Source organism: Patagioenas fasciata, chromosome 2 (assembly GCF_037038585.1).
Source record: "Patagioenas fasciata isolate bPatFas1 chromosome 2, bPatFas1.hap1, whole genome shotgun sequence".
Lineage (NCBI taxonomy): Eukaryota > Metazoa > Chordata > Aves > Columbiformes > Columbidae > Patagioenas > Patagioenas fasciata.
The window spans coordinates 127073000-127086396 of record NC_092521.1 but is presented as its reverse complement, the minus strand read 5'-3'; the positions used below and the strand labels follow the sequence as shown (position 1 = coordinate 127086396).

General features: G+C 38.9%; 1 protein-coding gene across 5 annotated transcripts in view; it reads left to right on the top strand.

The window, feature by feature from the left end:
• Positions 1-13397, top strand: part of CMC1 (C-X9-C motif containing 1) — a 62618-nt gene that overhangs the window by 36487 nt on the left and 12734 nt on the right. For 2 of the 5 annotated variants that reach the window (XR_011737708.1, XR_011737709.1), the window contains exons 3-5: positions 7695-7785; positions 9217-9327; positions 9902-10124. Coding sequence is in view for 3 of the 5 variants with exons in the window: in XM_071804932.1 (XP_071661033.1) it covers positions 7695-7785; positions 9217-9327; positions 9902-9950 (251 nt within the window). In the remaining 2 variants the exon portion in view is untranslated. Of the gene's footprint in view, positions 1-4612; positions 4774-7694; positions 7786-9216; positions 11045-13397 lie in introns of those variants that run through there. The other 3 variants (XM_071804932.1, XM_065830640.2, XM_065830639.2) reach the window with 3 other exon arrangements.

Here is a 13397-nt window from a genome sequence, read left to right as displayed (position 1 = left end):
AGCTACAAAAGCTGAAATGGAACAGCTTTTTTGGGGGGGGTGATGATAAGCAGGAAAAAAAGGAAAGTATGTCATGATTTTTATGTTATGGCAAATGAATATTTGTGGAGACAAAGTATTTGATCTGGTAACAGAGGTTCACGTGCAAGAATCAAGATTATTTTATGTCAATTTTCTCTTTGCCCTATATAAGATGCATTTAATTATTTCATGCTATCTTCCTCTATTCAAATTAATCTGTCTTATATATATTGTTGCTCGAATTAGAATAATTCTTTAATCAGCTGTGTTATGCATGCCATAGTAGAACAGAATAGGAAAGCTACTCCTGGCATACTGACGATGCCTGTATTTTATTTGTTATTGTAATTTAAAAGTAAAATCAGAAATATTGATTTCTACTTGACTGGAGAGATGATTTAGTTTGAATATCAGACTGAACTTAATCAGGTGAGAATTAATTGAGTTGGAGGTATTAGATATTCAGTGATGTTAACTGAACCATGATCAATCTACAGAGAAGCTTTCTTTTATACTGTGTTGGAAATATCAAATAGCTCGTACTCTACATTGTAAAACAATCTTTTCATGTTCATCCTACTACTTCCTCTGGCTCATTTAATGCACCAGTAATCTGTTCCCTGCATACTGAGCAATCTTCAAAGTAACAAGCTAATAAATCACGATTTACTATAAAATTAAAAGCATAATAACTTCACCATAAAATGTTGCTGATAATGTTTTGTATCATTTTAATGGTTTTGTACCCATTTTACAAACATAGATTTTAAAATCTTGTCCTTGCTTACATGTTACAGGGAACTGTTTCCTCCTCCTTCCACCACCACTCCCCAGATCCCCATTGTTACTTGCGCATCTTTTCTGCACCCAGTGGTAGAGCTCAAGGAATGACCCCAATGTTGGACAAATCTATTTCCTTTTTTGTGTAAAGGAAAAAACCTATCCCAGGAATAGAACATAAACCTGGTCTGGATCATGATATGAGTTTTGTTTTTTTTTTTAAAATTTTAAGAGTGTGATAGCAGTATCATAAGTGTTGAGAAAATATAAATGGTGAGATAACACCTCTGTAGGACTTTCTCTTAAGTAGTAAAATTGTAAAGTCTTTAAATAAACTAGAGCCAGACCTGAGAGGATCAATTTATGTTGATAATGGAGAATATTTCATTTATGTTGTGTACAAGAACATCTGCAAAATACTTACATAATTACAATTGATGAAACTACAGTTCTGATGTTATATGAACTGCACAGCTCTTTGCATTCTGAGTCAATATGAAAGTGCCATGTATTGTTATAATCTGAATCTGCAAAAAATGAACTTTCAGAAATGGCCTTCCTGCTACATACAGTTCATACACTGAAAATAATAATGATGATCTCGTGGCATTCTTACATATCAACACAGTTTCAATGCAGCTGACTGGCTGGAGATAATCCCAAACACTTTTTGTTCTTCTTATTCTTTAGACATGGAAAGGCTTTCATATTTGCAGAAAGAATAAGTTAAGTATCTAACATTTAAAAATATTTAAGGTATATACACACACACAAAAAAAAACCCACAATCAAATCAAAACCCAAACAACTTTAAAAAAATCACCTACAAATATAATCAGCTTGCTGATTGGTCCCCTTTAGTAAATCACAAAATAATAAGAAATTTATAGTTAATGCTTGGGGCAGGGTGTTACAGTTTTTTTTCATGAAGTTTTTCCTTTACATAGATGTAACTGAAACTTCGACAGTCCAACACACCCATTTTGCTATTTCGTTTTGAATGCAGCACAGTGAAGAGACCAACCTGCCGCTCCTTGGGGCTGGAGGGGTGTTGCAGGCTACATGAAGAACACTTGCATCTTAAATATGGTGCTTTCTTTTTGGTGTCCCCTGTTTGTAGTTTTGCAGACACTGAGATTAAGAATGTTAATGGTGTGGAAGAAAATCTTCATGCAGCAGAGCTGTGGCTCTGTGTTAATGCCAGATGTTGGTTTGTCTCTTTTAGTCAAAATCCAACAAGTTTTTATTTTCATCATATAGGACCAAATATTTCTTGAACCTGTGAATACGTTCTGAGATTAAAATGGGCAGTACCCTGGCTTTTTATTTCTTTTTTTCTTTTAATTAAGAAGTGTATGTATCGGGACATCTGTTGATGGACCCCCACCAACTTTCTTGTAACTAACTTTCTGCTAATGCAGCTGATCTTTTAAAATTTGAAAATGAACACTTCAATGTGATGATTGTTGCATGTGCTTCTCTGACTGCTTGGAAAGACAGGGAAGTCATTTATCCAGGCATTATTCTGAGATAAGCAAACTGTTACCCAGTTGCACTTTTGTTTCCACCTGCTTCCCATATTATCTTGTATAATAGTAAAGTTATAAAATAGAGTTGGGTGAAAAAACTATTAATAATATTTTTCTTAGATACTATTTTTCAGCAAAAAATTATGTGGACTGTAAAGATCTTTGTAAACAAAGTTCTTTACTGTGTCTAGTTCTAGCTAATTATCAAAAAAACCTTAATGACAGAGTACTCTGTAACTTAAAGCAGTTCTCAATCGACCATCAAATATACTAAGAGTCAGACATTCCAAAATAATTCTTGATACCTCCAACATTATTTGTATAATTCTACATCTGAATGGAATTATACAAAGACTTGGAATAGGATTTTTATAAAAAGAAAACCACAGATGTCCAGACAGCTCTAGAAAGAATTTCAGGTGGCTTTTAAAAGCTCTTTCTTCCATTCTTCTGCAATCTTATTTGTGCAGCTGTTTTCCTCCTTCCTTGTGTCCTGCTTTCTCAGGTAGGCAAGTCAAGACAGGGAGACCCAGTGAATGCTGCTCATGGATCCTGGGCAGCTGGAGATCTGGCGGTGCCGGGGACCAAACTCAGCAGCTTCCCTGAGCTGCTCCTTGCTGAAGAGTCTGGCCATGGAAGGGCTCACTCATCACTGACCGTGGCCACAAAGCCCTTGAGTCTCTCCCTGAAAATCCTAGGAGCTGAGTGGTCTTTCCATTGTAGGCATATATGTGCTAGCGTGCCATTGTAGACAGGTGAGGACTGGCAAAACTGAATTGCTCTGTATTCAAACATGTTTTTTCAGCTTTTGTTCAGTTGAAAGCAGATCTTCATCCTGGCAAGGATGCCGTTTGGCCTTACATACTGGGTTGGTACTTAATTGCAAGCTTGCCTTAGCAGTCACAATCTCTCTATCTGGCTATAATGGCCAAAAAGTAATGAGACTTACATTCTCAGAACTGTGCCCAAAACTCATTTTGGACTTGCCTTACAACAGAAGCACAAGACTTTTTTTCTGAGAGAGATACGAAGAAGATGAAATCTGGCCTCGAATCAGTGATGAACTGTTCAGTGAACTATTTCTGAGCTGTAGCCTCCAGACAAGCTCATTGCTTTGTGTGCATCCCCTTAGACACAGCCTGTGGCACTGAGAGGGGCCAGCCTATGTCAGATATGATGTCATGAGCCATAACTGCGGCAGGTGAAAGGGCGGTCCACAGCCAGTTTCCGTGGTAACTGGTAGGCACCTGCAGCTCGTTGACGCAGTTCTGGATCTGCCCTTATCTGTGCACAGAGCATTCAGTGATGCACACGCGTGCCTGTCCTGGCAAAGCCTCATCACAGTTCATTTCATGGAGGACAAGGCTTTAGCCCCTTTCTAACAAGGCATTTTCACTCCTGTTGTGTTGAGCTCTGTCCCTTGTTTTATTTAGCTGGTATTTGTAAATATTGGGGTCAACTTTTATTGTTTGTTTGAAACATTTTTTTCCATTGTGTTACAGTCTACAATGAATTTGCAGACTGGCCCAAATTTACATCTAGTTTTGCTGCTGCCTGAGGGTCTGTTTTGGTAGCTTGCTGCTTGCAAGGGGAAAGAAGATGTTATATCGGTGCACAGATTTGTAAAGTCATGGAAAACCACTTGCTACAGTTGTAAAGGTTGGATGACGCACAAGATTTCTACAAAGTTCAATTCTGCTCTGAAAGAGCAATTAATTGTTCTTTGTATCATATGTAGTCCATGAGGAAAGAGGTTCCTTTTAGTGTGAGAGCAGGTTCCCTCACATTCTGATTACCACTTTTAGCTGCTGAGGTGTTAAACTACAATAGGCTTGTAATCAGATTCTTTGTATCTGCTCCTGTTGTGGTATCTTGCTATGATGCACCCTGAGGCTTTGGTCTATGACACAGATTTTGCTTGAGCAAGTAAGGAGTGGTGATTGATTCTTTGTTTGAGATGATATCAGGAACTATTGTGCACTATTTGTGAGGCTGTTACTCAAACCAGTAGTTTTAGCACTCTTTGTGCTGCTCAACATTGAGCTGTTTTCTTTCATGAAAGAGTTGTGAGCATAATTAAAAACAACATTCTCTAGACTCCTATAAGGTTTTTGCTGAACATTTGTAGCTAAGCCTGCCTTGCACCACACTCCTTAGGTGGCTGCCAAAGGGATTTTAAAGGGCTGGAAGTAAGAGGAGAGAGGACTAATCAAGTTTTGTGTGCTTATATGAGCATGCCCAGTATGCTTTAACCTGCTCCTGTTTTCCCTTTTGTTGTTTAGCATCAGCAATGCTAAAGCTGGATAGCTGGAAGCGGTTTTATCACTTTGCAGCAGTGCCTGGCCAGGTACCGCAGGTGGGGCCTTCGGAAGGCAGGGAGTGCTGGCAGTTGCAGTGCAGGTCTTGTTCACTGGGACATCACGCCTTGAACCAATCAAGACTGGTGAGCTAACAAGTGAGAGGGACCTCCTGTTGTCTTCAGTGTTTTTTTTACTTCACAGCTTCCAGAAGGAATGATTACTACAAAAAAGAAAAAACAAAACAAACAACAGGACAGCACTTAAGAAAGTGCCTGTAGAGAGCAGAAATCAAACTGATCACTAGACAACCCATAAGCTCTCAAAGGCTTCTAAAGTTTTTCCCAGAAAAAATATAAAAGGACATTTTTAGAAACATGATAATAGGTATGATTTTTCTGAGATGCTGATGTAGGGACATTCAATGTAAACAGTCCAGGAAAGAAAAGAAGCAGCATCAGATCGCCTTCAAAAAACAAAGAAATATGTTGATAACCTAGTAACGCATTTCTCATATTGTTCTGATCTTACACCGCTTCATAAACTTCAGCTATCCAGAAGTATCCTCAAAGTTGTGCCTGTGAATTTGGATGATTTTTGGTCTAAAGTAAAACACATACCAAACAAAATCTTAGAAATTAAGTATGGGTACATCCCAACAAGTAATTAATTGGTTAATTTAAACCCATGTTTCGCCTGCTTTCCTCTGGTACATTTTCAAGCAGCATACGGTGACATTACCAGTGTTTAACATTAGGTGCTGTGTTGAAGCACATTGTAAGTGTTAATCAATAATATGTTCAAAGTAGAGAAGACATCAGTTATTTCCAAAGTTTTGCAAAAATATATGTAAGTTTGGAACAGTTTAGGCTGTTACCAACACATTCAGCAAAGAGTTTTGGTTTTTTTTCTAAGTTAATTTGTCAAAAGTCTAATTAATGTAGTCATGGACAAGCAGATTAGCCTCGTGTGGGGATTGCTTGCAGCTGTTGAGTCACTTTCTGGTTTAAGTCTTGTTAGTAGTGTCCAGATTACTAGAAGGTGAATTTTGTTCCACTGAGGTCTGCGATTGCTTAATGTCCATTTGGGTGGCCATCTGCTACGTGCAAAGGGTAGGATTGCCCCTTTATAGGCACAACTCTGTTTCCTTTTTTATTTCAGTTTTGATGTGATGGAAGTTAGATCGTCATACAGGATCAACATTCACTTGGTAGGCAAATCTGAAACTTCAGCTAAATGTCTTGAAAACATACAAGGGCAGATACGGGACTGCACTATAGTTGGTACATTTAACAGTCGTGCCCATGTCTTCATATGGTCAATAACTTGGAGGTGTTTGAGTTGCTGCCTTGGTTTCCTGCATGACTTCAGACGCTGTGTTGATACTGTGCTATTAAAGAATGGAGGTGATAAAAAAATTGCTACTTGTGTAAATATTACGTATCTGATTGCTGTGTACAAAAAGTGGAAGATTCTAGTGTGAGCACACAAAGTACAGGGTTTTGGACAAAGCAGAGTAAGAGCAATGCATTGAACATATATATACATATGATACTCATTGTGCATCTACTGGATGTGGGTAAAGATACTCAAAGTACATATACATTGAGTATATAGATAATGTGATTTACCCTTTGTATGATGTAGCATCATTAAGTTTTGGTGTTACTGGGTTAGCTGTAGGTTTTGCTAGAGATGTTCCAGGATTTCTTTGTGCCCTAGATTTGCTGGATAGTAAATCACTTCCAGGAAAAGCTCAGAAGAGGAGAAATGGCTGGAACTCTGGAAGGGGACATAGCACATCTGACTTTGTTCTTGACCTGTCCACCAGTTGAGCTTGGACAACTGGCTTTCTCTCTCTCCTTTTTCTTTTTCCGCCTGTTAAACACAGATGATTACTTACTCAGACCCCTTACAACAAAAGCGTTTGAAGTCTCTTGATAGGAATAACAGCTAATTCTTACCTAGTTCATTATTTAGTGAAATATCTATACAGGGTGCTAGTAAAAATGTGACGTAATTTGAGTTACTCCCAGATAAAAACCACACCCTTAACCATGACTTTGCTTCTCCTCCAGCCCCCAGTGCTATTTCTTTTTCAGTATCTCAGTGACTTGTTTTTAAGTCTTGAGACCCTTAAGACTGACAAGATACTTTCACTTCATTGAGCAAATGCAAGATCGTTTCTCTTGGGAGGAGACAGATCGTTGTCTCTGCTCCATTTCATATTCTGTTGTTCTTAAATGCCAGAGATCATGATACCAGAAACTTAGCATTTTTATGGACAGTGCTCTTTGCTGGCCATTTGGACTTTGAAGAAACTCTGTATTGAAGTGCTACAGGCCACTACACAACATGGAGATGACACAGAGAAGACAGCAGTCCTTCTTGGAGCACTGTCATGCCATGGAGTGCCTGGCACTCCCAGCCGAGAAGCTGCTGGAGTTCTCCTTGCACTCCCAGGAGGGATTTTTGGAAATGCCAGGAAGGAACCATGACCTTACAGTTTCTTATCTCCTGTCCCAAGGGAACCTTCACAAGAGTTGGATGCCGTGGCATTCGAGACAGTCGTTGCTGTCAGTGCTACTGACCTCTTAATTTGTAGATGCAAACATGCTTCAATAACGTCAAAAACTTTAATTGCAGAGGAAATGCAAACAGCGCTGGCTTACCTGATATTTCATGCTTTCTTCTGTTTTGCTGTGATAGACTTGAGTGGTCAGTATGAAAACCAGACACAAGAATCATGGATTTGCTGCAAGAATAACTTCAGAAATGTATTGATATTAGCAACAGCAGTATGCATGTGAACGTGTTATACAATAAGAGGGGAGAATCTCAATTAAAACCTTATTGCTAAGCAAGTGACAAAGACCTCACAAACAGTATGACACTCCAGGCCAAGTAGGGTTATATTAATAATAGTAATAAAAAAAGAATCAGATCTGGTCTGTGAGGAGTTGGGTTTTTTATATAGAATAATATTCACCTAGGAAGATTTGTTTACAAGTGGTCATTTTTCTAACTTGAGTTTGTGGTTTGTTTGTTTGTTTTTCTGTTTTCCCAGCATTTACTAAATGCTGTCAAGAAACTGGTCTTCTTATGGTGGTGAAGTGTCGGCAAGAGAACTCAGCACTGAAAGACTGCCTGGTTGGCTAGTAAGTCCTTCATGAGTTTTTGCTGGGGTTTTTGTTGTTGTTGTTGCATGACCTCTACCAATCTAGAAATGAGTAGAAATCTTAAATCTTCTCAAAAGGCTTTTGCAAGATGAGTGAATTTGATGTATTTTCTGAAAATTGTATCTTCACTTTATTAAAAAAAAGTGCTGGTCAGGGCCTTAACCGACAAGATATTATCTCCTTAATGAGGCTGTCCTGTGGCTGTAAAGACTCTTCTTGATTGAAATGGTGACGGATTTAGATTTTAAGCCCAGATGACATGTAGCACCTGAATTCACAAGGCTGAATTACAACAGTGGGGATGGGGCTGAGCAGTAGGTGCGCCTTCATACCCTATTCTTGAGACAGGATAAGTTTGTTTTGCTTTTGCTTCTTGAACTGTTTTTTTTTAAGATTTAGTCTTTGTCCTGAAAGTGTCCTGCAGTTGTGAACAGCAACAGCAGCAGCAATGGGAAATGGGTAGATACTAGAGAGGTCAATTGATGCCCTGGGGGATTGAAACATCACTTTTGGGAGTCCTCATTTATCCCCAGGCCCAAGCGTGGGAGTCTTGAGCTTCTCAGGATGAGGGTTGGGCATTTTTTGAGTTTGACTGGGAGGAGAAGGGAGTTGGTTTGTGTTTTGGTGGAACGTGTATCCTGCCCTGTTAAACCCAAGATTAAGATTAAATGCCTTTAAACTAGTGACAGTTATTCTCAGGTATTTGAGAATTGATGAAAAAAACATGTGCAGCCAGGCAAGACTTCAAGCCTAACTGCAGTGAGAAATTGCTGGAGTTATTCAGTTTTACTTGTCTATATATCCATGCATTAAATTTTGCCCACACCCCCGCCTTTTTTGGTTAACAAAAAAAAGCAATGACACCAAAACCCAATACATACTACTGAAAAAAATATTTGGTGTTTGAATAATTCTACTTAAAATTAAGTTATGAGAAAAATGAATTTAAGTTAATGATCAAGGGCCTGCATGGTTACTGTTCAAAACATGCACTTGAACCTGTTCCCCGTAGTTGCTTGGGCGCATAAAAAATTCGAGTGTACTCCAGCAAATTCCCACACTGAGGAATCTAAATGCACATAATAACAAATTATTTAGCTGAACTGAAATGCCAGCTGTTTTCTACCTTTTTCTACCTTTCTTTTTCATGGCTTCACTGTAGAGGCCTGAACAGGACTACACCTGCAGAGAGAGCAAAAGCATGAGAGAATGCAGACCAACTTAATACTTAGAGTTGATGAAGATAACTTTAACCACTTATGTACTTTATTAAAAAAAAGGTATTTTATTATTGTAGCAGGCACATTTTCTTTGGTTGTGAAAGGAAGATCAGTTAACAATATGATTCGTGCAATGTCTGTTCCATATTCCAAAATGAAAACCAGTGTTATGTATTTGTCTGTCTTGTAGCTATTCCGATCCATTATTCTACGAAGAATGCAAAACAGAATATTTGAAGCAAAGAGAAGAATACAGAGCAACTGGAATTAAGAAAAAAAGACAGAAGCTTACTTCAAATGTGTAACTAAAACTTAGAATTAACTTTTCAAATTTTATATCCAATTTTGATTTGACTTGATTTAAACAGACTTAAATCATCTGTACCCCTCTGTGTGGAATTTAACTGAAATACACAAAATGAGATGAACGGAGAATAAAATAATCTCTGAATTTGAAAGTAATTTTTTTCATTTTCTGTAATTGAAGATATCAAGCATACCGTCGCAGTTTGCAAGAGAAGTTGCAAAGGTCCCTTCCTCTGTCTGAACCTGAGATTTTGTTACCAATTTGCAAATGGCCTTTTGGAATTTAAAGCATGTGTCTAGTTAAGTGTGACAGGCTACATAAAAACTTAAGGGGGAATAATTTAAGCTGTATTAGTGGATCAGAAATTGAGTATACTTTAAAGCTGGTCTATTTGTCACCTGAAACTGAGGGTGTATGGAGATGTTCTTGATGCTCTTATTAGAAGAGAAGAGTGGCAAATGCAGAAGAGAAGAGCTTCTTGGACCAACTCGGTTTATCTTTTTCATGAAAATGTTGAATCATACAAGAGCCTGATAGTACTTTTGCCTGCCCTGTGACTCATTTTCAGAATTGTCAGAAGAGATGGATGCCCTATGCCCGCGTGTGGTCCAGACTGACCGTTTTAGAGGAGAAAACTCATCTGATCTAGACCTTCCCTGTGGCTGGGGAAAGGCACGTTGAAGGCAAAATCACGGAGAGCAGTATCCTCCCTGGCTTTCCTCTTTCAGAGTGAAGGATTGTAGAAGCTTCCGCACTTCAGGAGTGCACTTGCAAAATTAGTACAGGTAGAGGTGAGTAAACAACTCCACTAGGTATGTAAGACGCAGGTCTCTTCTTGCAGAAATTAAGTGTAAGCAAGTCCTTACGTAAAAAGGGGCGTACAAAGGATCTTTTGTACACTGATATGTGAAGAGCTGCCTAATTGTCAAACTCTCAAATGCATAAATGGCTTCACTAGAGAGAGCCCAAAATAGTAATATAAAGTTTTACTCACTACCTTTTTGAAATAAGAAAAATTCTTTATGAGTAAGGAAAGGCTGCACTTAGAACACTTACATGGTACCTGTAATGGCCTGATTTTACAAAGAAAAAATAATTTCATACCTAAGAAGTAGGATTTGTTACTTTTCCCATCAGAACATGCAAAATTTGACTTATTTTAGTAGCGTTTCACCACAAAACCAGTACTGCTCTAAAGCTGTTCAGGTAGGAAATGCAAGTCAGACTTTCAGACACATGTATGTGAAATGCTGAAGTTCATGTTGCAGATTATTCTGTGCTCTTTATTCTGTGCCATTCTATACATGCTGTACATGAAGGACTGGAACAACCCACTTCTGTGCCGATAACCAAGCTCTACTCTCAAGCCTGGAACTGTACACACCGACTGACGCTGCCAGCCGTGTGTTTCTCTATACCTGCACTCTGGGGTGTGTAAGAAAGAACTGGGTTATTGCAGCTCCTCTGTTTAGCATGGCACACACTTAGCACTGGGCTTTGCCCTTGGCTCTGGCATCAACTTCCTCTGTAATACACCCATGGCCTTAATTTGTTGTTTCCTAGTTTTGATTTCTTGATTTCACACCTTTCACTTCTTTAAGTCTTGTGCCGTATCCTGTATTTAATTGCATTTACATCTTGCATTTAAATTGTAAATGAAAGAATTAGTACTATAAGTGACAAGCTTGAACTAGTAAATTGCTTTTGGTTTTGTTTTTGTCTCGGCTGCAACCTCTCTTTCCTGTGCAGGCTAACAGTGAGCAGCCCCAGATTGGAATCAATGTCAGAAAACATCAATAACATTGACAAAGCTCTCAGCTGTGCTTCAGCAGTGAACTGGCAGCTTTTGTTTTTTTTAAATAGCACTTCTATTTTGTCAGAAGTTACTTGTGAATGACGAGAGCTTGGCTGTCTTCCTCTGTCAGTCCTTCTACCTCCCAACGAAACACAACCCGGTATCTGCCCGTGGTTGCTCCAGGGGGCCGGCAACAGGCGATCAGGGGGGACCCAACGTGGGTGCAGATATGCAGAACTTCATGTGGCCATCTCCAGCTAAACCAGGCATTGCAACTCTAATTAAGGGTCTCTAGATGTTTCTTCATATGTTTTTTTTCATTTTGAAATTAATTCTGCAGCATTCTTAAACATTATTATTCTGTGTAGGAGTAATGACCGGTGGAATTTATTTAGGTTTGTCTCCAGTGTTTTCAAGTTACCTTATTAATATAAAAAGCTTACCCAAGTGCAGAGGCAGGGACTAACTCAAGTATCAGTGTCTCTTTGTAGCACTTGGGAGAACCTGGCAGGCACCCAGGACACCTACATTTTTCACTTGAGATTATGCCCTTTCAGTGTATTAAAGCTCTTTTCAAACTCCTGAGACAGGGCCCCTACAAATGCGGAATCTACAAGTAAGAAAGAAAAAGATATACACTTATTTAAATGTTTGCATTTATAGAGTAAAATGAAAACTGAGAGATGAGTGGTGGTTTGTAAGACAGAGGGTTTTCAAAGAGGAGTAGAACTACCTATGGCTGCAGTGAGACATTATCCCTGAGCCAGAACCGTTCTGCCTCACATCTAGTACAGCCACACCACTCCTCAAGGAACTCCTGCAAGTAATTCCTGTGTTCTCTATTTACTCTGCTGCTCCAAGAATCGTCAAATACAGTTGAAATGTAAGTGTTCTATCTAGTTAAAAATCAGTTCAGCAATAGTAAGCACCTTGTTCTTTCTTTCATGTTTCTCCCCTAGCTCAAACATCCATACTCAAAACACCATCACCTTACCACTTAGTTACTGGATCTTGATGTTTGACCCACTTTGTCTCTTCCATCTTAAAATATAATGAAATGAATTCTGCTGGACACTGATCTCAGTTAATATTTGCTACAGAGAACTGTTGTTTGTTTGTTTTTTAAGATATGGTTCAACTGCAGCTCAATTAAAATCAGGGTTTACCATCAGTGCTGATAATACAAAAAAAAAAAAAAGCAGAAGGGAAACACCTTACTGCTCTGCAACCACTGTTCTTCACAGGCCCTGTCTGGAGATCAGAAGCAAATGCAGGCAAGTCAGTCCGGTGCTGCAGCTTTGTACTGCAGCTTCTTGCTCTTCCTTTACCAGGCCACAGCATCACTGAAAATACAGGTGTCCAAGTGCAGGAGCCTCAGAGTCTAATCCAAGTTGGTTTTGAAATAGAATTAAATCTGCTCTACATCACGGGTATAGTTCATATAATACTTACCTGGGGCTGTGTTTGTTATATTACTTGGCGTGGTTGTTGTCTCACTGTAACTCCGGCACGTGTCCAGTGCTGCTCTCGTCTTTTTCCAGCTGTAAAAATTGGACAAGGCATCGCAGCTAATTTGGGAGTTTGCTTTCTTCAATATGGCCAGTTCACATAAAAGGAAAACTCATCAGTTGTAAAGCAAATAAACTGGCAAGGAGACTTAACATTTTTTTTAATCCACTCACTTCAAAATGAACACATCGGTGGAAGTTTATGTATGAGTCATTAGAAGGTTAGTCAGCCCAACTCTCCAAACACATATTCATCAGTTTTCTATACACTCAAATATGCAAAGCAACCACCTCCTGCCCCAAAAGCTGTATTCTGTTTCTGCAAACAGAATTAATGCTTTTGTAAATTAAAAATTGTCAAATATGTGGATTGCGTGAAGTTCTTAAATGTTCAGTTTGCATTCAAGTGATTTTTTTTTTTGTGTGTGTGTCATTTTAACGTAGTTAAGGACTTTAGTCCTTATACATTTTTATGGTTTTTAAATAACAAATGCACGTGTGTGTGCACAAAATGCCAGAACCCCTTATTATAGCTCCTTCTGCATGTAATTTGCTGTCACTGTGATGAAAAGCTTTCACTTCTGGAAATGGAAAAAGCACTGTAAGCCACCAGCGGCATGGATTTAAATGACTTTTCCAGCCCAAGTCGAAATTTGATTGTACACTCCGGACCAACAGATGCTTCACAAGGCAACTGCCTCCCAAGTGACTTCAGATCTGAGGATCTTCCTTGTCAGATGTTACGGTTTGGCCACAGCGAT